The sequence below is a fragment of the Candoia aspera genome, chromosome 10, assembly GCF_035149785.1.
Source record: "Candoia aspera isolate rCanAsp1 chromosome 10, rCanAsp1.hap2, whole genome shotgun sequence".
In the NCBI taxonomy this organism is placed as follows: domain Eukaryota; kingdom Metazoa; phylum Chordata; class Lepidosauria; order Squamata; family Boidae; genus Candoia; species Candoia aspera.
The window spans coordinates 12,672,913-12,700,659 of record NC_086162.1 but is presented as its reverse complement, the minus strand read 5'-3'; the positions used below and the strand labels follow the sequence as shown (position 1 = coordinate 12,700,659).

At 42.7% G+C, this 27,747-nt stretch overlaps 1 protein-coding gene across 1 annotated transcript in view; it reads right to left on the bottom strand.

Moving 5' to 3' along the window:
• Positions 1 to 278: 278 nt before the first annotated feature.
• The window catches only part of LOC134503102 (digestive cysteine proteinase 2-like), a 46,373-nt gene continuing 18,904 nt past the window's right edge, over positions 279 to 27,747 (bottom strand). The window contains exons 4-11 of the mRNA XM_063311744.1: positions 20,446 to 20,618; positions 16,862 to 17,105; positions 11,209 to 11,404; positions 10,049 to 10,242; positions 8,756 to 8,847; positions 6,737 to 6,898; positions 4,951 to 5,140; positions 279 to 981 (exon numbers count right to left, since the gene is read on the bottom strand). Of these exons, the coding sequence (XP_063167814.1) occupies positions 794 to 981; positions 4,951 to 5,140; positions 6,737 to 6,898; positions 8,756 to 8,847; positions 10,049 to 10,242; positions 11,209 to 11,404; positions 16,862 to 17,105; positions 20,446 to 20,618 (1,439 nt within the window). The 3' untranslated portion in view covers positions 279 to 793. The remainder of the gene's footprint in view (positions 982 to 4,950; positions 5,141 to 6,736; positions 6,899 to 8,755; positions 8,848 to 10,048; positions 10,243 to 11,208; positions 11,405 to 16,861; positions 17,106 to 20,445; positions 20,619 to 27,747) is intronic.

Sequence of the window (27,747 nt, the reverse complement as noted above, 5' to 3'; positions counted from 1 at the left end):
ATTTTTTATTTCCCCTTTCTGTTAAAAGTTATGATTTAGCAGCAATTTTTAGAGGAATTCTGCAGGCCATATCTAAGGCCTTGAGGAACAAATGCAGTCATGGGACTGTAGGCTATGCTGTTAAAAAAAAATAGGCTAAGAAACACGGCAGCATTTTGCTGTCTGTAACTGGTCTCAAAAATAGACAACAGGAGTCATATCTGGTTACTACTTGAATGGGAGACCACTAGGACATCCCAGGGATGTAGGCTATACAGGAAGAAAGCAGTGGCAAACCCCCTATATATCACTGCTAAGGAAACAACCTGGAATAATCAGAGGAGTATGGTCAATCCAGTTGAACTTGACTGGAGGAAGTCTTTACCTTTATAGGAAATGGTGAAGCCACAATGAATTTCCCTGCTCTGTATTTTTGGGAGAAAGCTCTAGGAAGATTGGGAGATATCTAAACTATTGGAAAAGAGAGCTGAAGTCCTCTTTACATTTCAGCTGGGTACTGCCAGGAAGAAGGATGGACCTGACCATCTTATTTATTTGGGGCACCCATTCCCAGCTTTTCAATGCAAAACTTACTTTGCAAAGTGGCCTGGGTTCTAGAAAAACTCATCAACAGTAACAATTGAGTTGTCCTACCTAAAAAAAAAAAATCTGAGTTTCTTCCAGTTCTGTGATTTAAGATTAAGTTTAGGAGATGAAAGGAAGGCAGTCCTGCTTCAGTACAAAAAAAAAAGGAAGGGTGGAACTTGCATTTTCTTCAAAATTGCCTGAAGGAATTGGCCAAGCTGTGCTCTCATTAAGCCATAATTGGGAAAGTGGCATCAGTAGCAACACCACAGTTGTTGTCTTTCATGGACATAAGGATGTAGCCATCGTTGCCCCAGTATGTAGACCAAGAGTTCTTGACCAGCCAGTAAAGCTCTCCTTGAAGGACACCATAACCGACAGCCAGGACAGCATGATCGAGCCCGCCCCTCTTGTTTTCTAAAAAAGATGAAAAAAGAGTCATCTTGGAACAAATGAGACTTTTATATCCGTGATTATGCAGAAGAGTACACCAGCACCATTGAGGCTAAGCAGTGACCCAGGCTGGAAATCTTAAATCCTGGATTTACAGATCTCATGGGGCACGTAAGGAAGATCAAACGGTCATGTTTATTACCACAGTTGTGAAAATGTAGATTGTAGGTTTCACAACTGCAGTAATCAACACTGTAGTTCTTCTTTTTCTGTCCTTCTCTATTGCTGTTCCATGATTCACAGCTATACCTATCAGGGATGTGAATTACCAGTTGAGATTTTGGAAACCTCAGTATGACGACCATCAGCATCAAATAAAGTCTGTCAGCATTCTTTCTGCAACCCCAAATTTGCAAACACATGCACACAACCGCCACATATCCTTCCACACCCAAAAAGGCATGCTTCTAAAAGTTTCATATAAACAACCGTAATTGCCTTTTTAGAAAGGGTTTACTCTGGGAAAATTTATATTGAAATTATCTTGCTGGACAAACATACACACTCATTCCTCGTCTGCTGAAATGTCAATAGTAATTCTCTCAATAATAATTTCTCTAGAATATTTAGGATGTGGTTAGATAACAGAAGTTGGTAAATTAAAATATCCTGGATGGAATGAATGTAAAAAGTTGGGAGGGTTTTTTCCTTTCTTTTTTTAAGCTTAATATTTGGGAGCTGCCTTTTGAACTGTGCTTTTTCACCTTTTCAAATGTTTCATGGGAATGCAGTAGATCACTTATTAACAGTTATTCTTCCATTTTAAAGGGGGAAAAAAACACAGAGCAGAGGATATAAAAGTATAATGCAAGGTATGCTGCCCTTCAAGTGAGGGCATAGCATGTTCTCACTATATGCACATGCACAATACCTTAACAAATGGGTGGGGTATGGCTGTGTAGGTACATGACTGTAGGGAATATATGAACAGAGAGCCGAAGATTGTTTGAAAGGTTTTCTATCCCCTTCCCCCAAAAGGCAATACAGGTAGTCCTTGCTCAACAACCATTCATTTAGTGATGGTTCAGACTTACAACGTTGCTGGAAAAACTGACTTATGACCGGTCCTCACACTTACAACCATTGCAGTGTCCCCACAGTCACATGATTGCAACCGATTGGGTGCATGGCAACCGATTTGCATTTATGACCATTGCAGCGTTCCGTGGTCATGCGATCACCATTTTCAACCTTACAGCTCAGTTTCTGGCAAGCAAAATGAAAGGGGAACCCTGTGATTCGCTTAACGACCTGGTGGTCTGCTTAGCATCTGTGGTGATTCACTTAACAACCACCACAAAAAGGTGGTAAAATTGGGTGATTCTCTTAATGACCGCTTTGCTTAACAGCTAAAATTCCAGTCTCAATTGTGGTCATTAAGCAAGGACTACCTGTAAATAATGGCCTAGAGTATTAGTCTGAACCTCTGAGGTCCATTCTAGATTGGTGGGCTAGGAATGGGGTAGACCCCATTGGATGGTCTTGAATTAGTCACTCTGTGTTGTTTCCTAAACTATTTAGAACATCTATAAATAGAGTTGTGAGAATGGAGGAGATAAAGGATTTGCATATTGAACAAAAGGATTGCATTAGTTGGAGATTAATAGTCATAACTATGTTGCACACATAGCCAAACCAATGAGCACACGGAAACTGGGCAGGTGGAGCTGCACCACAATTCTCCCCTCAACCACCCCTGCTCAAATTAATCCAACTGGGTATTCTTCAAAGCTGGTATCCCCCCCGCTTCTCAATTTTCTTCCATCAAAGGGGAAGCTGACCTAGCTGTAGAAAAGGGAAGGATCTGGCTGAAATGTGACATACGCACAGCAGATTCCTCCTAAGGGCAGAATTGGGGCACAGCTCTTGCTACGTATGAACTGCTCTTGGGATGTACTGTAATTTCAGAAATGCATCCTGATTTACCCATTCCCACGTTAATGTGGCAAGCTATGGGTCTGTCCATCATTTTTACTCCACCAACATGTTTTGAAGTTGACCATGCAATTGTCCTCACTCCTGCCAACCTCCAAATGCTGAGAACAGCAAGAAACTGCATGTCCGATCGGTGCTCTCTCCAGGTGCCCAAAGGAGAATGCAAAGAGTGTCATTCGGTCAGGAACTTCCTGAGTTCCAGCAGCTCCTGGAGTAACAAAAATCCCTTCATCCCCAGCCCAGATACAAAGGGGAAAAAAATAAACTGCCATATTTTTAATACATGCTGTGTGCATTGCCATTTTTTAAAAAAAAAAACCTGGGCTGTTGGGATGAGGGGATAGCGGACGTCCTGTACGTAACTACCCGCTGAGATCTGTGGTTATGGTATTTTGCAGCCAGCTGCAACCGTGGCTGTGGGCTGCAGCGTAGAAGCTCTGGGTGGAGGTTGTGGGGGAGAAAGAGAGAATGACACAATTGAACCCAGAGGCTAGAAGGTAGCATGCAACAAGACTTCAGGGCTTGCTGCCTACAAAACCAGGAAAATCCAAGCCAGGCAGGTTTTTTTGGTTTGTTTTTAACAGAGATTGCAAAAGTGACTGGAAGCTACCTAAGAGACGGAGATTCCCATCTGCTGGTAAGAATGCCCATGAAATCTACTAAGAGAGCATGGAGGTCAGGCAGTAGGAGGTGGGAGAGGCAAGAGGTCCTGCCAATGGGAAAACAGCCTGCCCCCAAGCCCTGCAGAGTTCTAGTATCAATTTGAACTCATGGCAGCTCAGCTTGAAGAAAACTGATTTGACAGTTCTCTGACTCATACAGGTAGTCCTTGACTTACGACCATTCGTTTAGTGACTGTTCAAAGTTATGACGGCATGGGAAAAAGTGACTTACGACCTGTCCTCACACTTACAACGGTCGCAGCATCCCTGCAGTCATGTGATCAAAATTCAGGCACTTGGCAACCGGCATGTATTTACAATGGTTACAGTGCCCCAGGGTCATGTGATCGCCATTTGCAACCTTTCCAGCCGGCTTCCAACAAGCAAAGTCAATGGAGGAAGCCAGATTCGCTTAATGACCACGGCAAAAAGCCATAAAATTGGTGTGATTCACTTAATGATCACCTTGCTTAGTGACAGGAGTTTTGGTCCCAAATGTGGTTGTAAGCTGAGGACTACCTGTATGGTTTGATCGTGTTCTGTTATGGCTTTGTTTGGTTTCAGGTCATTTCATAAGTTAATACAACTTTGGGAGCAAAAATATAGAAGTTAAAAATGTGTGTGACACTCCAAAAATATGGAGTTGAATATTTTATGAACTCTGGCTCTATCAAGATTGGGCTAAGAGAATTATTTTACAAAGATGGAAGGAAAGCAATGCTCCAGGCAGGTGTGCTTGCAGGATATGTTTCAAAAAGTCAAGATGGTGGCCAGGGTGATGGGATCAAAGCCCTGCCTGCTTTTTATGTCCATTGCACGTGTGGCACATATAAAAGGCAGGTGGCAGTTTGACTGCCCCATCACGGCTGCCACCTGCAGCCACGCCCTAACTCCAGATGTCAAAAAGTGGATTCAAGAGATGCATTTGCAATGTATTTACACAGTAAAAATGAGAAGATGAGGAAGTGTGCTTCTGTGTGATTTAGACTTAATAATATGTTAAAGGACCGAGCGCCCAGAGTTGCTGGGAATCGGGCAGCATATAAATTTAATAAATAATTGTATATTAAAACTATATTAATACTGTGTGGATCTTTCCTTTTCCTTTTTAAAAAAAAAAATCATTCTTTTTAATCACCATTATGTATAATTTGTCTATATTACCACTGTTCCTTGTCATTTCTGTTTGTTCATCTCGCTATAATCTATAATAAAAGTACATTTAAAAAAATAGAAGAAAACGGGGTCAGGCGCTTAAAGAAGTGACAGCGTGGGAGCGCCGTGGCGTAGTCACATCAGGAGGAACGCCCCATGGAGCAGGGGCTCGGACACTTACTACATTTGGGCTCGTAGTACACCCCATTAGAATAGAAGGAGAAAGTCCTGTGGGAGGCATCAATGCTGACCGACACCGGACCATGCTTGTAAATGGCCGCCTTCAGAGCAGTGATGTTCCCAGAAGTGACATTGACGTAACCTGAGAGCTTGCCCACGAGGTGAGTCTTGTTGCTGTGACAGTAGCCATTCTGACAGAAAGAGAATATCCCAAAGTCAAGATTTCCACTTGCTCTATCCTCAATCCCCTTGATTTAGGAGTCCCCGAATGCCCTCCACAGATGGATGCTGTTGTGATTATTAACAATATTAACAAGTCAAGACCTTATCATAGGCATTTATAGCCTCATTCTCCCATTCTCCCTCTTCAAAGCAGTTCATAAATGCACAAAGATGTATTAGCAAATTGAAATCAGTAAGGAAAAAACTAAACGAGGATATCTGTGCACACACAGATATATGAGAGCAGGGTTTCCCAACCAGGGCTCCGTGGCACCCTAGGGTTCCACAAGAGGTCACTAGGAGATCACAATCTATTTAAAAAATTATTTCAAATTCGGGCAACTTCACATTAAAGTGGTAAGTTTATTTTCAGTTTAAGAACACTGTTAATGCATATACAGGCCTACACATGAAACGAATATAATGATTTTGTAACTTCTGGCCTCTATTTGAGCCTGAATGTACAGGCGTTCCCTGAGGCCTGAAAAATATTTCAAGGGTTCCTCCAGGGTCAAAAGGCTGAGAAAGGCTGCATAAGAGGATGCGTGTATATCAGAATTAAGAAACAGGTTCGTGTGGGGAAGCCATGCTTTGCCTTAAGAAGTCCTTCGGTGTGTGTGCTGCATAGGCCCAGAGATGACCTCTAGCTTCTAGATCTGCTAGTGCAGCTCTTAGAAGCAATGTGTCAACTTTGTGTTGCTTTTTAGAGGGAAGGGCCATATTCCTCCACAAGGCTGTTTTGAAGGAATGCTTTGTCTGAAGCCTCTTCAAAGTGAAGCACAGCTTTGAAGCTTTGCAATACCCCTATTGTGCAACACTAGGCAAACTGCTGTTTTAAGAAGAAAAAACCCCAAACTTCTTTTGATAAAAGAACAAGGTCATCCAATTTCATACAGATCTTGGAATCTAACAAATCTGCTGCCTGTGATCCAGATGGCAAAACTCATATTGTAGACACGTTAAGCTCTGTCAGGGTGAAAATAAAAATTCCCGCATAACCTGAGGAATCTGCTCACTGCGTGCTGTGAAAATTGCAACCATGAATGCATCTTCACAGCTCCTTTCCACCCATGTGTCAACACCTGTCACCCTATGTGTACATAAGGATAACATGCATGTACCTGCTAGTCATAACCAACAACAGCCTCATAATGTTTCTACTTGGATTGGAAGAGCCCAATGACTCCATATCTCTATATACATGGAGGTGTTTCCACAAGGGGTCAAAAAGTCAAGATGGTGGCCACTACCATGCAGTCAAAGCCCTCTTTTTTATGAGCGTCGTGATCTTGGCATTTTTGACACACACCCCTGGATGCCCCTAACAGGTATCCTAAGAGTTCTACATAGTTGGTCACCAAATGCACCTCCCTTTACTGTCCCCAAACTATGTTGCTCCAAACTGTACATGGCAGTTCATGCTTTTGGTTAACCCCAACAGAGCTGGAAACCAGTAGCTGCAAACCAGCTTCTCTTTCAGAGCAAGTCTTAAGCCACACTGCTCTTTCTAACATAAGCATAGGTCTTCTGCATGGCCCTCTAACAGATGGGTTTCTATTACTCACTTGTCCTTTGTAGGGCCCATAAGACTCGGTGGTGGCAATGCCGCCATGCTTCAAGACCCATTCAAATGCTTGCCACTCCTCACCACCATCGCAGGCATAATTCCCAAAGCCCCAGGAGCAGTCGATGAGAATTTGCTGAGACAGGGAGATGAGATGCCCAGTCTGGGGAACAGGATAAAAGTACTTTGTTCAGGCTTGGTGGCATTTCCTGACAAGGGAGCAAAAGCTGCCAACTGCGGTTCCTAACTGCATCGGAAAAATCGCAGGGCAGGGTTTGTGTATATGCGGTGTATCGTCTACAGAAAGCAGCTGCAGCCTCTTTTACAGCTCAGCAGACATATTGCTATGCTTTGCAAAACAGCAATCCTTCTTTCCATCAAGGAGGATTGTTCTAGTCACATCCTTTGCTATCCTGAACAACACAAAGTTCTGTGGAATATGAAAAGCAAATGAAGGGCAAAACCTGATTAAATTATCGTAAATATCAGAAGCACCATTCCAGGGTCTTTCACCCCACAAATTAGGGAGTTGATTTCTTTCTAACCTTTGGCTCAGCTCAGGAATTTGTTTTTGCTATAGGAACAGTTTTTAATCTCTCAATTTTTGTTGCTTTTTAAAAAAAAAAATCTCAACAGCATAACTTAGAAGACTTGATTGTGGGCAGAGTGACTTTTGTATATTACTCTGTGTGTTTTAAAAAAAGCAATTTCAAACGTCTTGCTGAGCAATCACTCAGACATTGACCAGTATTTCCAAGGAACCTTAGAAAGTGTTTCTAAGAGGATATATACTAGGGCTGTGTAATGCATCCAATTTTATTGGGAGGAAATACTTTGGAACAGGTAGGAACATGAACGTGGCAGCTTTCCCAACTGAGCCCAGAGCTCTGTGCTGCCTTAAGATGTCTTTTTCTTGTCCATAAAAAGAAAGGAATAGAAACATACTTCTTCCTTGGTAGATTTGTATTCAGACAGCATTCTCTATAAAATGTGCTTGACAAACCCTAATGGCTAAGCCAAAATCAAACCAACCACATTATGTCTTAGAGAGCCCTATGAACCAGGTCATTGGATTGTACCATAATGTTGATTCTTTGTTTTGGCTTTCCATATTATGGGAGGGGAGCCACTCTCAGGACGCTAATCATGGCTTACGTTGTACAACTGTTCTGTACTAACTAAAATATAATTAGGCATCCATAATTAAACACATAAATTAAAACAATTAAATTAGGAAGAGGAATGGAATTTATTTACATATTTGTCAACTTTGTCACCGCCCATCTCCTCCGACCAGAGGGACTCTGCGTGGCTTACAATATGAAGTAATAAATATATAATAAAATTTTGATATAAAACACACTATAAAACAATTCCCCAGAGCTACCACATATAATAAAATCCAGATGGCTGTGGCAATTTCTCTTTGCCTATGTAAAAACTAAACGTTGGAAAAACATTTATACTTGTTAAACACACTACTTAAAGAACTTAGTTGAAACAGATTGGCAACCTCAGCCATTTGTGGATTTTCCTGTGTATGTTTTTTTTTTTTTTTGTGGATGTTATTTCCCTCTCTGGCAAACATATTGATACAAGTCATCCATTATTCTCTTTCCATGTTTAGCCTACTAGTCACTTATGCTAGGTTTCTTTGGTTGTTGATGTAATAGATAATGCTTGCTCTGTGACTTCCATTAGTGATATTAACACTGGGCCAGTTTGTTGGAACCAAGATCAGGATAGTAAAAAATTAGATGGATGGATGGATGGATGGATGGATGGATGGATGGATGGATGGATGGATGGATGTCCTTGGGCACCCAACATGAGAAGCATGCAAAGCATCTGAAAGGCAAAACATTCCAGGCTTTAAACACTGTTGCACGCACAAGACACTCAGTTTCCCCTTCCAAACAATTACCGTGACCTTCCTCGGAACAGGGTCTTTTGAATTTGAAATGTTTTGCACACTCCTAACCAACATCTTCCAAACTTTAAGGAACAAGGCAGGTCTTACCTTAAGGAAGAGAGCTCCTTCGAGGGATCCTGTACTGGAAAAACTCCAGCAGGAACCACAGACAGCCTGATCTTTGACAGGAGTCACTGCCCCTGGAAAGAGCAAAGAGAAATGTTTGCACACTTACCTTACCACCCACCTGCACACCTCCTCCCAAGCTGCTTATCTTCAAATGCTGCCAAGCAGGCCAAACTTCCATGCTTTTTATTTCATAATAGGAAAAATGCACAGTATATCTATAACATTGTTTAACTTTCACCCACGCACCCCAAAACCATCAATTTTTTATTTTTATTGCTTGCATTTTCTATCTATGCCACTTAGCATTTACACACAGATCCACTCTGGGTCACATCAGGTGAGGACTAACTTCTCCACTAGTGGTTTCCAAAATCTTCATGGCATTCCCCAGCTGCCACTGGAGTGATATAAAGCCTGCTCCCATGACTGTTGTTTGGGTAGAGTTAGGGTTGGGTGATTCTAGAAGATGTAAAGTTTTGGCGGAGAAGTGGTCTGAGTGAGCAAATGGCTGAGCAATCAGCCAATATGTCCTGTTGCAACAAAAACGAATAGAAGGAAACTTGGCTCCGTAACTAATTAGAACACTACTAGAGTTTGCAAGGACATGAGGAAAACTGTGGGAAGGGGAAAGGAATTCCCCCCACCTCTGTTTGAGTGAAAACCCTGTATCTCTGGAACACTGTTTCTCAATCTTGACAACTTAAAGATGTGTGGATTTCAACTCCCAGAATTCCCCAGCCAGCATGCAAAACATCAAGCTGCACTCTTTTTTTTGTTTCTGGCTTAAAGTGAGGTACAAAGCCAATCCTTGAAGTTGGTCCACGATCAACGGCTGAGTGCGACGTTGGAATGAGGCCCCTGTGGCTCATTCAACAAACAATGGTTTAGAATGGCCTGCTTTAACACCTTAGGTGAATCCAGTGGCTATCGGGAAATAGAAAGTTGGCTGGAGGTCCAGATATTTTGAAGAAGTGACAGCACAGTTAGGTACGAGAGAAAAGTCAGAAAATGTGGCATGGCTCACTTACTTATTTAGGTGATTTAGAAGCTGCCCAACTCCAAAATGACTCTGGATGGCTTATGCTTAATATAGAAAAGCAATAAAAAGAACCAAGGGTCCAGACAAACTACACAAAACCAACCACCCTTGGCTCCACCAAATCCCTACCCCAAGGCATACCTTCTCCATGCTGATTAATGACTGTCATAAAGATTGACTTGAATTGACTCACCTTCACTAACCACACTGTTGCCTAAACCAGCATCACATACCATAGAGTCGCCAGTCCAAACTTTCTGGCAAGATGAGGCCTGTATACAGCTCCTCGGAAAACGGCAGCCCCTTGTTGGGTGCCGTGCTCTTGAGTTTCCCCCTCATCACTGCCACCTCTTCCTGGGTGAGATCGGCCAGGTGATTCAGGGCCAGCTTAAACGGAAGGTTGGCTCGATTCTTGGAATGGACAAACCTGAGAAAGGAAGGAGAAGGAGCAAGAGCTAAGCCAGGTGTATCACCTTTCTGACAGTTAAAAGTCCCTCTGTCCTGAGATCAAGGTGGGCTGGGAGAGGCAGCAGATAACAGACAACCACTAGAAGGGCATCCCTTCTTTTCTTTCATAGGCAAACTGTGCTCTGTTTACCTCCTTGATAACAAAGATGCAGGGATGCTTGTGGCACATCTGAAATTTGAGATATGACTCACATTGGGGGGCGGGCTTGCACCTTCACAAAATGGTGGTCATGGCGGTCTGGCCTCTCCTAGTATCCCTAGTAACTAGAAAGCAAATAGGCGTGGATGCTCCCTGTTGCACCCTCTAATCACCCTAGTGAACACTGGCCCCACTGATTTTGGGACTCTCAACCATTTAGGCTTGACTTCTGCATGAGCTTTGCAATCTTCAGTTTTGGCACTCTGTGAGATCTTTTGGCACCAGTTTTAGCCCTTGTTTTATTGCTGCTTGTTTTGACAAGTGTTGTTACATAATGTTTTTATGATTATGCATTTTAATCTCAGCTGTAAACCAACCTGATCATTGCTACTAAAGGGTAACATCAGAATGGTTTACATGCTAAAAAGTGCAGTGGAGCACAAGTTCAAAACTTGGCTGGTGAGATGGGAGAAGAAGCTTTAATTTTGCCACCTAGGTCTTCATATGAATGACAACGAAAGCCTTTGAACCTGTGTTAAAATGGTAGGGCGGAGCTAATGTAGGACTCCTAAGGAATAATAAAGAGGAAAGAGTGCAGCCAGCCATGCGTAGAATCTATCTGTCAAGGCTTTCCCCCAGTAATGAACACATTTACTGATTATGGAGGAAGCCCATCTGAGATTGCCAAGATACCTGCAAATGTTTTTCACCAGTTCTTTTCTCCTCTCCCCTGTCCTTCTCCCAACCTCCATGCCTCCCGTTGCTTCATCTCTTTAGGCTTTGCACCTCATGTTGTGGGTGAAGGCGTGCTTCCGATGTTCCATCTCCTGCTCAGTGTCGTAGTTCTTTCCGAACTGTTTTCTGTAATGGTGGAACAGAGTGTGGGCACGATCCTCTTGTCCACCAACAAAATCAGCCATGGGGTTTGCGATGATGTGGTGCTCTGTGGAATCCCCTGGCAGCTCATCACAGAGTTTGGTTTCTAGGGAGAAAGCACAATGAATATGTGGGTGTACCAACGCCCAGGTAGCTTTGAAATGCAATAGCCCATTTCACAAATCCAGGGACATATTCTGAAACCAGGGAATTGGAAGAACTCTCAGGGCTAGCTCTACCATTAGGCAGAGAGAGGAAGCAGCTTCCCAACTGGTGATAGGGAGCAGGGAGAAGTGATCAGCTGCTGGAGAAGAGAATTGGGTGCCCTAGCAGGTGTCCTTGAAAGCTAACCGCTGGTCTTCCAGTACAGCTCCTTGCCAGTGTTAAGTGTTTAGTTGCCAATTGAGTTGGCTTCTGTACATGGAATCAAGGGAAAGTACCATCTCCTCCTTTATCCTAGGCAACAAAACCTTACCAAAGATCACAATTTGTCAAGCAGTGCTTTATTATATTCCATATAGAACCAACTGACCAGGTTTTATGCAAAAGCATAAAGAGACAACAATGGTCACAGAACCAGGAGGAGGACATTTCAACTAGACTCAGAACATTGCGCAACTGATCTTAAGGTTGCTTGATTTGAAGGAGAGAACCTGAAGATACATTTCATTACTCAACAGTTTTGCTATAAATCCTCAGAATATTTACTTGTATTTCCTGTTGCTTGAAATAAAGGCTTTTTAATCATGATGCTTTTTATTCAGATACTAGTTCACCAATGAAGAATGTATCTCATCTGACAAGTGTTTTGTGAATGGATGCTGCTAATAAAATAATAATCACTGGCCGTATCTTCCAGATGCCACCTGCTTCTAATCTTTCAGGTTACAATTCCTCTTCCTTCAAATCATGAATATGCTCCTAGCCTCCAGATGACACTTCATGTATCTAAAGAAATGGACTGTAGATCATGAAACTTATGCTCTCGTAATTTTCTTGATCTTCATTTCTACAAAAATGTATCTTGTTTTTAACGGATAATTTTACATGCTGTAGAAAGTTCTTAAACACTATATAGTATTCTACAACACCGTAGCTTCTGCAGGAAGGATTTCAGATCGTATCAACCAAGACACATGTTGATCCAAAAGGCAAAACAACTCTCCACGTGAGAACCAGTTTGGCCTAGTGGTTAAGATGCCGGCCTAGAAACCAGGAGACGGCGAGTTCTGGTCCTGTCTTAGGCATGAAAGCCGGCTGGGTGACTTTGGGCCAGTCCCTCTCTCTCAGCCCAGCCCACCTCACAGGGTTGTTGTGTGGAAAAGAGGAGGCAGGAGCATTAGGTATGTTCTCCACCTTGAGTTATATATAAACAAAGTGGGATAAAAATGCAGCTTTAAGCCAGGTTGCTCTCTTTAGCAGGAATAAATTATTCCTAGCTTACATGATCCAAGTTGCCAAACTTCGAGTCACAATAGGAGCACAGGGAAGGGAAGGGCTGATGTCCCCAGGCCAGAAAGCCATTAAGTGATATATAGTAGCCTGTAAATTTCCAGGCGCCTTAAGCAAGAGGGCTACAGAGAGGGTGGAGACTGTACCTCGAGCTCTTTAATATAACCCATAAAAATCCATCCACATTAACACCATATAATATCCCTGCAAGCTCCCTTGGCCCTTGCGGGCCACAACCTGATGGGGTGGAACGGATAAAGAAGGAAGAAGAGAAGCTGGGTAAAGGCAGACTGTGTAGTTTTCAGCGTCTACATTGAAGCCACATCTATGAGAGCCTTAGTTGCAGCTGCTCCAACATTTTTAGTTGAAATGTTCTGAGTCCCTTTCTCTGCAAAAATGAAAAGGTCATCTGCAAGGCATTCTCCAATCTGCTTTTTCATTTGGATGGCTGAAGCAATTTTTGGCCTGTGCTGCTAGGCACAGGATGTGGGGGAGGTGAAAAACGGCACTTGGAAGCCAGTATGATTGTTGAGGCTTGCGAGGGCAAAAGGGCACTGACAGAAATGAGGAAGCTGTGTTACCACCAGCTCAGGAAACTGTTAGGGTTCGTACATTACCCTAAACTAGTACAGGTAGTCCTCGCTTAACAACCATTCATTTAGCGATGGTTTGGACTTACAACAGTGCCAAAAAACCGACTTACGACCAGTCCTCACACTTACAACCATTGCAGCATCCCCCCCAGTCATGTGATCCCCATTTTCAACCTTCCCAGCTGGTTTCTGGCAAGAAAAATCAATGGGAAGCCGCATGATTTGCTTAACGACCACATGGTTTGCTTAATGGCCACAGGGATTCACTTAATGACTGCCGCAAAAAAAAAACTGTAAAATCAGGTTGGCGACCAAAATTCCGATTCCATTTCTAGTTGTTAAGCGAGGACTACCTGTATATGAGCTAGTTTGGCTTTGCCTCAGCCTGCTAGGACTGAGAATCCAGGCATTGTGGTTTGTAAACCATGGTTTGTGGCTCAGCCTGTTGCGCATACAAAGCCAACTACAATTTCCCATACCTATTACAGACCACGGCTTAATGCAATATACAAATGCAGCCGGAACTGAAGAATGGTGAAGGATGATGGGAGCTGTAGTCCAGCAGCTTCTGGAGGGTTGTGTATTGCTCAGGGCTCATTTGTATGGAAGCAGCACTTCAGCAGAATGACCATTTAGTGAAATTGTCTGCCATTTCCTCGCCCATCAAAGTCTTAGAAAACCATTTTTAAAAGGTATTCTGGGCCATCAAACAGGATAAAGTTAAAGAATAAATGGATGGATTTTGATAGGTTTTTCAATTGCTCTGTTGCAATCTTTCCTTGGTGTTGTTTACCAGTTTGGGGGGGGGGGATAAAACCGATGTTCCTTGTACCAAAACAAGGGAACCGCTGCCTTCATTTCAAGTTTCAACCAACAGTTTTGTTTCTCCACTTAAAACTACTGTAGTGCTGAAACGGGCTGGGAGAATCACCTTGGGAGACCAGAGGAAGAGTCGCAGCCTACGCAACCGTCATGCAAAAGACATCTCAGGAGGAGATGGGGGACCTCCATCCACAGGAGGAAAGGGGGCGTGGGAAGCAACTTGGAAGGGACCCTCCCTCGTTCTCTGGAAAGTAGAGGTGAGGGATGGGGTAGCGCTTTCAGACTTGCAAGCTTCTGTCACTGTAACCTTACAAGAAAGGGAGGGCTGGTACTTGTGGCTTTGGATTCTTGTCTGGACTACCTCAAAGGGATCACAATTGCACAAATATCATTTTGCAACAAGAATGTCCTGTATGTTCAAAGCTATATTGGAAACATAGCACAAGAATATATTCCCTGATTTGGGGGAAGCATAAATCAACCTTTCTGCTGATTGTCTCTATTTTTGGTGGATTTTGTTTTGTACCTTAACTGTTTGCTGCTATTGGTATGCTGTTCCTTTTTTCATGGTACATGTCATGTACAGTCAAACTATTCAGCTATATAAATTTGATAAGTAAATATATAAAATATAAGAGAGAAAAGGCCATTCAGGAGAGAGAGAGACAGGCCAAGAGACAGGCCTTACTGAGGTCCCATCTCCTAAGAAGCCCCAACTTCAGGGACCCCATAGTACAGCCTTCTGAATGATGGCACCCCTCCTGTGAAATAGCCTGCCCCATATATATGAATCACCACTCCCCGGATGAAACCATTTTCACAGAGAAGTGGGGGAGAATATTTGGGGGGTGTTAACTTTGGGATCTGCCCGTTGGGTTCCATCATTACAGTTTACATTGTCTTCTCTTTGTTCTGTTGCTTTTAATCCTTGTTTTTGCTCTAGGCTGTTCACAGCTGTTTTGAGTGGAGTGGCACAGAAATGCCAGTGATGAATAAACCAACAAATAAAAAGAAGCAGATAAAGAGAGGTTTCAGCTATCGGACGAACAGTATCCTATCCACTCCAGAAGCTGACCAAACAAGTAAGCCCATAAAGCTGGAAGAAATGTTCACTGCTTACATTTTCCAGGACAGGACTCAAAATAAGTTTGCTACAGGTGACATAGAAATAATCATCATCATCTCTGGTTGGTTAAGACAAGAGATTGGATTGGAAGTCCCCCTACATGTAACATTTTGGCTCATCTCACGTTATCAAGCCATTTCATATTTTTGTGTGAATCAAGACCATGGACATTGTACAGTAATTCTTTACACCTCGAATGAAAAGCATGTCCAGAAACCAAGAAATACCTTCAGAGGTGCTCCTGTTAATTCTACTGCATAGCCTCTGCATACTTAATATCACACACGACTCATTTCTTCTGGTGGATACGTATCTAGAGAACAACAAGCCAGGAAGGAGGCGGCTACCTAATGCCAGGTAGACTACAGAGGGGTTTGTATGATGGAATCATAGAATCAGAGCTGAAAGGGAGCTTAGAAGTCATCTAGTCTAATCCCCTGCTTAGTGCAGGATTCACTATAGCATCTGATCTTTCTGTGACGGTCCTGGTCCTCAGTTACTAATTTAGAGTCTCTCAATCACAGGCCATCAAAAGGTGTGGAAGAGTTCTTTATTAATACAGGTGATCGGTCCAAGGCAAAGATCAGACTAAGGAAAGCCCACACAATTGCTGTTACAAATATCCCCGTAACAGCCCCCGTCCGCACCAGCCCCTCCCTGAATACTGGTTCCCTCTAACAACTCTAACTCCCAACTGCAAATACTTTAGCTAACAAGCGCTGACCCTAGAGCTATTCAGGCTGTTGAATAACCCTTGCAGACATTACATGGCCTGACTAGGCAACATCTTCAGTGCACGAGTGCACAAAATGTCTGCAAGCAAACAACCAAGCTCAGAGAGCACCAAGGGCTCCACTATCCAGCTTCTGTTTGAAGACTTCAAACATAGTTGGCTAAGCCATAACAGTGGGCATCACACAGCAGGTGATAGAAACTATGGTTTACAAACCACTCACTCACACTTAGCCAAAAGCTCACATATCATACTTTGCGTCATGTGTGAACAAAACCTCTCTTTCTGTCAGCTCTTCAAGGTAGACCAGACTAGGAAACCAATGCCATGTAGGTTAGTAGTACTTTTATTGTAAAGCTATAGGAACAGAATTTTGCAGGTCTGAATGTGCTCCCCGCCCCCGCTTTACCTTGATGTGAACTAGGGAGGGACTTGTCTGTGACATTTATGCATGTTACACTCTTGCCCTGGACTCAGACCAATTTTATTGACAGTTGCCTCAGTAGCAGCTCTTCCTCCTATCCTTCAAGACCATTCCCTCCTCCCTCTATGCTTTCCTTCTCAATCTTTATAGTTTATTCTGAGCAGCAGAACCATCTGACGTTGGTTGCTACCCAATCCTTTAACATGGAGATTTAGCTTGAGGGTCTACCCCTCGGCTTTGGTTCTTCTCTGTCAAAAGAGGGTCTGCGTGGGCATGACACGTGATTCTGATTCCTGCTGAGTTGTGCAGTTTGCTATGATGGTCACCCACCCTGTGCACAAGGGGCAAAAGCTCAAAGACCGCCTCCCAAAATATTTTGGAATACAGGCAGGAGGTAAGTACTTCTGGCTCACCGTTTGCTTTCAAGTTGAAGATGGAAGCTGGAAAGCTGTTGGAGAAGTCACTGTAATCGATTTCATACTTGTCGTAGTGGGATCCCAGCAAGTTGTTGTAACCCTTCATCTCGTAATGTACAGGGGAGACCCCGCAGCTGGTGTTCGTCACCCACATTGTATAGACATTCTTCTTCTTGCCCCACTGGGTTATGCTCTGCCACACGGCGCTATATTGGCCTTTGTAGTACTCTTCTCTTACAAACTGAGGGAGCAACAGAGAGAAGCCATTGAAAGAGGCATGTAGGAAACTGCATTGTTGCAGTCAAACTCTTTGGCTGGGGTTGCATATTCCACCAAGCCATGGTTCTTGTAACCCTATCTACTGAAAAACCACAACTGGCTGACTTCACTCATACTGTGCCAGAATTCATGGCTTGCAAACCACAATATAGCTGGCTCAAACATCACAGTAAATTAAAGCCACATGATGGCTTAGGATAATAGGTGAACCCAGCCTTGAGTCAAACCCAGGGGGGTAAAAAGGACCAGTATCCCCTTTGGTGCCCTCAGACCCACCCAGAGCCCAATTTTTCAGTGTTCCCCTACTTCGTTGGAGTTTGTGGAGTGGGTTAAAGAAACAATGGAAATCATTATCTTTGCAGAGGTTTTGAGGACCTATTTCATACTTTAAATCCCCTGGAATCTCCCCTGTCTTCATCTTCTTTTGGAGTGTAGCCTTGGCATGCTACCCAAAAGCCTGGGTGGTCTTTAAGCCAACAGGAGTTGCATACTCCTAGTTGTCTTTTTCAACTGGCAATTCAGTTTTCTGGCAGAAGAATTTCCCATGGCTTATTTAATCCATACAGAAGTAATGATCGCTGGTGATACCAGGTGTTGAAATTGGCACATCTACAAAGGAAGCATGAGCTCTACTATTGAATTACTGTTCCTTCCCCCAACTGGCACAGCTTTCATTTATAAGTGGAATGCATGTTACCAACATTATCCTGAGTGCTTTCTCACCTAAAGGAAAACCAGCTGGGTAGCAGGTCCCCAGGAACTCATGTCATTCCTTGGACAAGTCGTAGAATAGCTCTATCTCCCATGGGCTTTTGGTTTTCCTACCTGTAGCCAGATAGCCAGTTGCCAACATCCCAAGTAGCCCAAGAAATACAGCAACTAAGGCAGCTCTATCAGAAAGACAGGCTGCCAATAATTCCGATAGGGTCTTTGAAGGCATTGTGGATTTTGAGTCCTGTATTAGCAAACTTGAGAGCCAGTTGGTCTAGTGGTTAAGGCATCAGGCTAGAAACCAGGAGACCATGAATTCTAGTCCCGCTGTGGGCATGCAAGCCAGCTGGGTGACTTTGGGCCAGTCCCTTTCTCTCAGCCCTGGGAAGGAGGTGGCAATGGAAAACCACTTCTGAAAAACCTTGCCAAGAAAACTGTAGGGACCTGTCCAGAGAGTTGCCAAGAATCGGACACGATTGAATGGATCAAAAAAAAAAAAGAGCAAACTAGCAAAGCAACATCCCAAAGTTTCTCCCCCACATCTGTTGCATCACGCTTTACCAGGCAGTGATTTGGGATAGGTCAAATTACAGCTCGCCATCAAATGTACCCTCTGTGTGACAAATGTCACTTTGAGCAGCCACTGCAGAAAGAGATTTCATTACTGTTAAGGCACAGCATCTGGGCAAAGCCTGCTTTGCAATTTTATTAGAAATCTGGCACGAGTAAGAGCAGCTTTGCTGCAGAAGGAAGTGGCTGACTCACTAAACAAAGGTTGGCTGAACTGGCTGAGGATCTGTCCGTGTGTTGTTCTCAGTTGGAACAGCTTTTTCAGGCCTACCAAAAGAAAGGAAGGCTGGGATGTTAGTAAGTGTTTCCCATGGTCTGTTAAAAGAACTGGGGTGCGCAGAAGGTACAGGTAGTCCTTGCTTAATGACCATTCATTTAGCATCGGTTCAGACTTACGATGGCACTAAAACCTGATTTACAATCGGTCCTCGCATGTACGACTGTTGCAGCATCTCCAGAGTCACACAATCGTGAATTGGGTGCTTGGCAACCAGTTCACATTTACAACTGTCACAGCATCCCACAGTCACACGATCACCATTTTTGACCTTCCCAGCTGGCTTCCGGCAAGCAAAATCAATGAGGAACTGCATGATTCACTTAATGAACACCACAAAAATGGTCATAAAATCAGGTTGGATTTGCTTAATGACTGCCTTGCTTAGTGACCAACATGCTGGTCCTAATTGTGGTCATTAAGCAAGACTACCAGTATAGTAATTCTTGGAGCCATCATAGATGGACTGGGTTCCAAAAGTAGGTGACCTGGGGAGAGACTGCAACTCAGTGGCAGAAGATCTGCTTTGCATGAAGACCTCCAACATCTGCAGGTGGGGTAGGAAAAAAATATTTTCTGAAATCACAGAGGCTCACATCCTAGCCAATGGCTGATATAGTTGTTTGTTTCCTAAATAAACCACAATTTAACCAAGTCCAGGCAACATATTAGCCATGATTTACAAATGACATGTTTACACAACACATTAGCAAACCATAAAATCCACATTATGATTTTGTGTGCTACATCAATCCAACCAACATGGTTAGTTCGGTTTTGGCTTAGCAAGTTGGGAGAATCTGGCCATTATGGCCTCCAAACCATAATTAATAGCTCAGTGCAATGTATGAGCAATTGATACCTTGTTCAACAAGCCATGTTTACAATCACTGGTTTGCATGATGGGTGAATCTAGCACTTCCTCAATGCTGCCAACACTTGTCAAACAAGATGCAGAAAGCTATGATTTAAATATCTCACTGTTCACCCCAAATGCCAGAGAAACTTGTAATGTGAACTATACTTTTCCCAAGTTCAGTCTTACAGGAATGTATTTGGCAAAGAAAGGGTGAAATTACTCACATTTTTAAAAAAGTGGCAAGATATTAACAACAAAGCAGAGATAAAATATGTCATAGGGAGGAGTTAATGTCATCTCAGTATGAAAAAGAGAGATACAGGATGCCTGGTTCACTGTGGACCAGCCTAGTTATCCACACCACAAACTGACAAATATCCCTCTATTTCCACCCATCCCCAACCAAGTGGAAAACACTTTGCATTGCCAAAATGCTTCACAACTTTCATTTGATTTAACCCAACCCCACCCTGCGAGTAGTTCACATTTAGTCATAAGCAACTCGGGTTAAGATAAGCTGGTTGCCACATCATGCTAAGATGCAAGATATGTTCCCACAACTCACTAAGCCATAAGATTGGCTTGGTTTGGCTACCATGATTAAAAACAGGCCACAGCTTAGCATGGTGTTGGAACTCAACAGTAATGAGATTTGCTTGGTTTCTTCTTCATGTGTTGTGGGAGCCCAACGATTGCTATTTCTGGACTCTAGTTATGGTTTAGCATGACATGATAACCCAGATACTGTGGCCCATTTCACAAACCACAAGATAGCAGCTGTGTGAAGCTAGGCAGTGCCTCTTCCCAAAGATCATCCAGCCAGCTTTCCAGCTCCAAGCACTGGACTCCATTTCCTTCTCCAGCTGCTGAGCATTGCTGACTCACCTTGAAATCTTTCATGTCAGGAAAGACTCCTTGTGGCTTCACATGTTTTTCTTTGGTGCCATTTAACAGGAAGCATTTCTCAATATTGACCAGTTCTTCTGTGGTGGCTGGTGTAATCTTGAACAAGGCACCATAGGGCTCTAAACATCCAAGCTGCAATGTCACCACCTGGCCTGCAGAAATGACAGAATGAGCAACCAGTGAACAAAAATGAAGAGAAGAGAAGAAAATGTGGCTAAGCCACAAAGTGCTCACTTTGCATGCAGACCAGGGATCTCTGGCATTCCCAAGTAAAGAGATGATGTAGCAGGAAGACAGCTGTTGAAACAGCTCCTGAGTAACCCATACAGCTGTGCAGAGATCCCAACTCAAAGGGCAAAACATAATTCAGAGCACACCTATGCATGCTCCAAATCACAATTTCCCTTCACGTTTGGATTTCTGTATTGTACACCCCCAATCCCCAAGACAAACAAGAATGCAACAGAAAATACTGGCCATTTTTTCTCCCACTTCTCATTCAACTGAGAAAGAGATTGTGTTGAAGGAAAGAAATTGTGCCAAAGGAAAAGAGCACTTTGGAGAAATTTTCCCAGGTGGAATGTGGTTTCTTGCACTCATTTAGCAATGAGGGAGCTGAAGCATTAGTCAAAGCACTCTCTGGGGACCTGCAGTCTCCTGGGCTTCCCACATTTCCATTCAATCACAGGAAAAGATTTGAGGAGGAAATTCTCCGATGGGACTTTTCAGAGTGATGCCACTGTCACTGTTAGAGGGAAGGTCTGTCCTTGAGACAGTACTGGAAAGTCCTCCTTGCCCTGGAGAAATTCAGAGAAACTGTCCCAGAATTTCTCTGCAGACAAAATCTGGTGGCACATTTCAAAAGGTCTTTTTTTTTTTAATAATAATAAATGTTTTTTAGAATGTTTCAATACAATAAAAGTATTAAAAAATTAAAGGAAAGAACAAGAGAAGAGAAGACTTTTGTGTTCAGTGGTAATTGAATGGACAAGCTGACACAGATTTTGGGTGACAGGGGGCAAATCTGGAGCCTGAAGACACTGGTAATCTTGGGAGGAGTGGAGAAGTTTCTCATGGTTTTCAGGAGGTAGGATGCCATTATGATAAACTTCCTCTTCATCTCTTGTCAGGGTCAGTCTCCCCTGCTCACCCTGAAAAATGCAATCAGTGTTCTTAAAATACTGCTGTTGTAGGAGATGAATGGTCTTTGTGTGTGGGGGGGGGGGATTTTCAGCCCAGCCCAAGGACAAATAGTGCAGTTCAGGATAAGAGAATGCTACAGCTTCCTATGTACTTCTAATGTGAAGCTGGTATACAGCAGCCTGAAGATTTCTTGGCATCAGCCCCTCACAGCAGCTTGCCAGCAAGAGAGGGAGATTCTCACAGATTCAGAGCAGTCGGGGGGGTTGCAATGAGAGAGGAGCTAGGCTACGGAATCTTGGCAACTGGGTATGTACTGGCATGGCCTGGGCCCAGGTTACCTGAGGAACCATCTTGTTCCAATTGCATTGACCCATCCCACTCAGTCCGGCAGGAAGGGCATGTTGTAGACCCTGCTGACTAAAAATTCTGACTGGCAGGGTCTAGGTGGAGAGCCTTTTCTTCTGTTGCCCCTGCCCTGTGGAACATCTTGCCTCCTGAGGTGACGTTGGCCCCCACTCTTCTGGCCTTCAGGAAGAGCGTCAAGACCGGGCTCTGCCAACTAGCTCGGGGGTCCAAGAGCAATAGGCAGCCCTGGAGGTGGTTGGTGGTTTGAGGACACACTCTCCACCTTTGGGTTTCCCTCTTTTATCTTCTACTTTTTGTATTTTTTTGTATTTTTATAATGGTTTTTATAACTTTTATTTGTAAGCCTCCCAGAGTCACTTTTATAGTGAGTGGGCGGTGTATAAATTTAATAAATAAATAAAATAAATGTGTACCTTGACCCTCAGTGAGCATGTTAAAGCAGGTCCTCCCTGTTCCCTTTGATCTTCTTTCTAACTAGGTCTTGCTTTAACGGAGACAATGCTAATCACTTACGTGATACCACAGAAATGTCTATTTGTTCTTGTTCTGGAATATTTTGGAAATCGCTATTTTCATACCCAGGGGCAGAGAATTCCATCACATGTAATCTTTTCCATTTGTTGGGTTCCAAGTGACACATTGCGCATCTAGCTGGCAGCATCTAGTTAACCTTGGCTGATCTTAGAAAATAAGACTGGAAGGAAAATCACCAGGAAATCCCAGGACTTTAGGCAGGACTGGAAAGTTTAAAAAATACCCCAGAAGAACCTAATGGCAAGCCAATTCTGTGTTGTTGTCAGTAAAACTACACGGATGTGTCCATGAAATCATCAGAGTCAAACCTGATCAGAAGAGACTTCCATAGCAAATTAGAGGATTATGCCTAAATCTGTTTCTTCCCTACGAATGCATTCATTAGGTCCTCTTTAGCCTAGCTGAAGTGCCTCTCCATACAGAGTTGAGAGAGAAGGCCATTAGAGAGATGCCCATATCTGAAACATCTTCTCCAGATGAGTCTCCTGGCAGTCATTATGATTTGGGGAACTGCCGTATAGTCACCTTCAGCCTACAGTTACCTCCCTATGCTCAGTTGCATCCCTATGCTGACTGGGCTCAAGTCTATAACCATGGTTTTCTGGGTGGGGGGCATCTCTAAATACAGCTCACGTGTATGTGTTGGAGCATTTTACCACCACAGTTTGGAGAAACCATCACAACTGACTTGGTTCACTTAATATAAAAAGCCATAAAACCATGGTTTAAGTCCCAGAGGCAAGATTCACCCATCACACAAAGCCCAAACTACATACACTTTAGTGCGATTTGTGAACCAGATCTTGGCAATGGCACTCCACCAATTTAAATTGTAGCCTTTTGCAGTGGAGTTATCAAGGACTGAACCCTGGACCTTCTGCACTCAAAACACATGTGCTTTGTTCACTGAGCTACAACTCAGATCCATTCCATCAGGTCTTTCCTGGACGTGAGTTTTTCTGCTTTTTCAGTGTTAATCATAGAACTGTGGAGTTAGAACAAACTGTGGGAAAGGTTCTTTGGATCATCAAAAACCAAGGGCTAGCTGAACCAGAGAGAATCTATGTTTGAATAGGATGTAACCTCTTTGCAGGCTGGTCCCACAAACAACCTTTTTTTAGCAATCATGATGGATTATTTGCTTAATGGATTATATGTCCATCTGAACACACATGTGCATGGAAATGCAACACCACGCTAGGGTGGACTACCACAATGATTTGCCGAAGATCAGGAAAGGGTCAAAGTATGTCCGATGGATAAAAGTACCATGAATCAGGATGTCTATGATCAAGAGCTGACTGAAACCAGTAGTTCTCAAGTAATGACCACAACTGGGACAAGAATTTTGTTTGCTAAGTGAAGCAGTCATTAAGCGAATCCAACCTGATTTTACAACCTTTTTTGCAGTGGTCATTAAGCAAACACCACGGGTGTTTAGCAAACCACATGATTGTTAAGCAAATCATGTGGTTCCCAATTGATTTTGCTTGCCAGAAGCTGGCCAGGAAGGTTGAAAATGGCGATTCCGGGACCACAGGATGCTGTGACGGTCATAAATGCGAACTGGTTGCTAAGTGTCCAAATCATGATTACATGACCGCGGGGATGCTGTGACAGTTGTAAGTCTGAGGACTGGTCATAAGTCATTTTTTCAGTAACATTGTTAAGTCTGAATTGTCACTAAACAAATGGTTGTTAAGAAAGGACTACCTGTACAGTAGACCACTCCTTTAACTGCCGTCTAGATTGTAACAATATTTCATGGCAAGATTGATGAACATTGGCCAGCCAGAGCCCAACACTTTCAGGTTATAAATTAGGAGACAAGGAGGAGCTCTGGGTAGATGTGCGTGAAGCGTGTAAAAGTGTGCATGTAGTGTGTAAGAGCTTCTCTAATGTATAGCTATTTTACTTGCTGCTTTTTGCCAGCTGCTTTGCTCATTATCTTTTCCACCTTGAGAAATCTTTCTGGAATCCAGAAGCTACAAGACAACTTTGATAACTACCTGATTAATAATTTAGATAACCTCTCTGCTTACATTAGTTGGGAAAATCATGTTGATCGCAATGTGTTCCTCTAATTAGCTGTGCTGCGATTGAGAAATCTAATGGGACAATTGTTTTCAAGCCTCGGTCCAGCAAACCAATGCAACTGTTGTGGTGTACACTGTTGCCTTCTGTGGTTGCCCCCCAGGGACAAAGATCCTGAGAGGGAGGAATGTTCCCCCCTCTGTGTTCCCCCGCTCCCAAGAGGGACCAGCCGAACCCTCTGCCATGTGCAAGAAAACCAGTGTTATTCCATACTTTGCATATTTTTTTGTTTCATTGTTATAGTATTCTTGTTACAAGGATATATGTCTAACTTCAACATTCTGGCCAAAGCAACGGATGCATAATCAGAAAAGAAGTGTTTTAAATAGGCCATCAGCAGATATTTAAAAGAAGAGAGATACCGCCAGAGCAATGTTAATAAGGATGACCCCTGCCTCCACAGATCCTGAGCTCTGCTTTCATACAAATCAGGATCAAGCTACTGATTAAATGCCATTTCAAGCTGCTCCGTCGCTTGCATTTAAGCAAATTGCGGTATAAATGCAATTTAAAGTGTAAATTAAAATCAAACATAAACAAAGCTGTAGATTGCTAAAGCCTAAGGAGAGACTTGAGGCCTTAAATGAAGGAAGACAAATTGCAGTTTAAGTAGATGTAACCAGCCCTTCTTATTTAAAAGAAAAGCCATCGTTCATCAGAGCAGATGGATGCATTAAAAAGAAGCACATTTTTAAAAAGCAAAAGAAACCAAGTCAATTGCAGCTTCAGCAACGGATTTTGCTCCTTCTGCAACATCAGGAGGAGCAAAACCAACTCAACTAAAGGTTGGGTTGAAAGTTTAGCCTATTATATTAAAGGCAGCTGTAGCATGCACATATACCGACTTTAATTGAAAGCCTTTAATTGAAGTCGTGCTACTATACTGGAGGGCACTGCTTAGGTTCAAAACGTGTATTAAGGCTTCAGCTATTACAGAATATACAGGAAGCAAAGCTAAGCTGGCCTGGCCTTGGTCTTTGCCTGGATGGAGACCCTGGGACAGCCAGTTGACGCTGCTTTAGATTTCATCATGGAGGCCCTTCATTTTCTAGTTTATTTTCATTTTCATTGTTGGCAATGTAAAAAATATGAGGGGTCATTGACCCATATGATTTAGTCTTGGGAGTCTCTGGCATCTTTCTGGAACCATATTTTAATATAATTAAGTAGATTCATGGGGAAATCTTTTAATGTTAAAGATATTAATTCCATGTTAAATTATGCTCTAAAACTCTAGAATCTGACCATTTTTGAGAACTATGGCTATATTGGGTGTGGGGTATTTCTAAGAGAATTATTTTGAGAAATTGGAAAAGTAGAATTGCTCCCACTGTTAAGGACCGCATACAGCAGAGGTGTAATCTACCTGTTTTTGGAAATGCAGTTTTACCTGCCAATCAAAAATGATGCAATTTGTTTCCTTTTGGCACAGATCTCACCTTATTTTGCAACAATATTTTATTTATTCTCTTCAAACGAGAAACCTTTATACAGAGTCCTGTTTATTACTTGAAATATATGTGATGTGCTTAGATTGTAATGCTTTCCTCTTTCTTTTTTCTTTGCTTAATTATTAATTACGGTACTGATTTTTTGTACTTTGTTTTTTCTCTTTTTCTTTTTGATTTTAAAACTTGTAATGAAATAAAATTTGAATTTGAATTTTAAAAATGGAGGAAAGATGAATCTGCTATTCTAATAATATTCTGTGATTCTAGATATTCTGTAAGTAGTTCATAGTTTGGTGTAGTGGTTAAGGAATCAAGCTAGAAACCAACAGGCCTTGAGTTCTAGTCCCAACTTAGGCATGAAAGCCGGTTGGGTGACCTTGGGCCAGTCCCTCTCTCTCAGCCCAAGAGCCAATCAGGCGTGGTATGAGAGTTCTAGTCCCGCCTTAGGCATGAAAGCTGGTTGGGTGACCTTGGGCCAGTCCCTCTCTCTCAGCCCAAGAGCCAATCAGGCGTGGTATGAGAGTTCTAGTCCCGCCTTAGGCATGAAAGCCAGCTGGGTGACTTTGGGCCAGTCACCCTCTCTCAGCCCTGGGAAGGAGGCAATGGCAAGCCACTTCTGAAAAACCTTGCCAAGAAAACTGCAGGGACTTGTCCAGACAGTCTCTGAGAATCAGACACGATTGAATGGGGGGGAAAAAAGGTAGTTCAGATGTGTACAAAGCTAGATAGACAATTTTATCTTTTTTAAAAAATAAAGATTTCTAGTCTTTAAGACTGAAGAGAGAAGCTAAGGCATGTGAATAGTGCAGGTTTAAGGAACTCAGAGAAAGGAATGGGAAAAACAAGATTTCAAATATTCAGGATGAGTCTCTTACACGCCTCACTCATAGCAGAATTATGCCATATAATATTATATAAAATAAATCCATACAATTTGCACAAATTATTTAGCTCACACAATTCATGCTCTGATGGATGAGAGAGACTTACCTATCACTGCATCACTAACTAGCCTGCTGAATAATATGAATACTAACAATAATTTATTTTACATTTAAAAATTAAGCACAGAACAGAAATAAAGGAATATCAATTGCATTTGAATACATCAAATACAAAATAGACACATTAAAGCCAACTATAAGGGAATAGTGAAATACCAAACAAGTAACTACTTCACACACAAAAAAAGAACAGATCAACTAAATCCTATAAAACTGACTGATTTTATACAATTATAATCCTTTGGGGGGGAGATGGGCGGTGATACAAATTTAATAAATAAATAAATCAAGTAAAATCAAGCAATATCACAGCCAGAAGGGATTGCCACTAAGGCCAATCCAGACTTTACAAGTCCCCAGTCAGAGGAACACTTCTATTCTTCAGAATCAAACCAAAACATTTTAGGGGGGGATTTAATGATAAAAAGTTCTCCCCCATGCAAAGAGAACTGGGGGAGAGGTGTGAATTCCAAAGCTGTGGGACTAGATCCTGAAAGGTGTCAGCCCCCAACCCTCCAAAAATCAAAGGCGTCAGCCCCCAACCACCAAAACATTGAACTTCCCATCCCTGGTCTGTGCTAAGTTCTGATCACTTTTGTCAGACCTTCAGAGTTGGGTAAACACATCCTGGTTCTCCACTGACCTGTTTGGGGCATTTTCTCTACCTAAGGCTAACTTTGCTGGTTCTC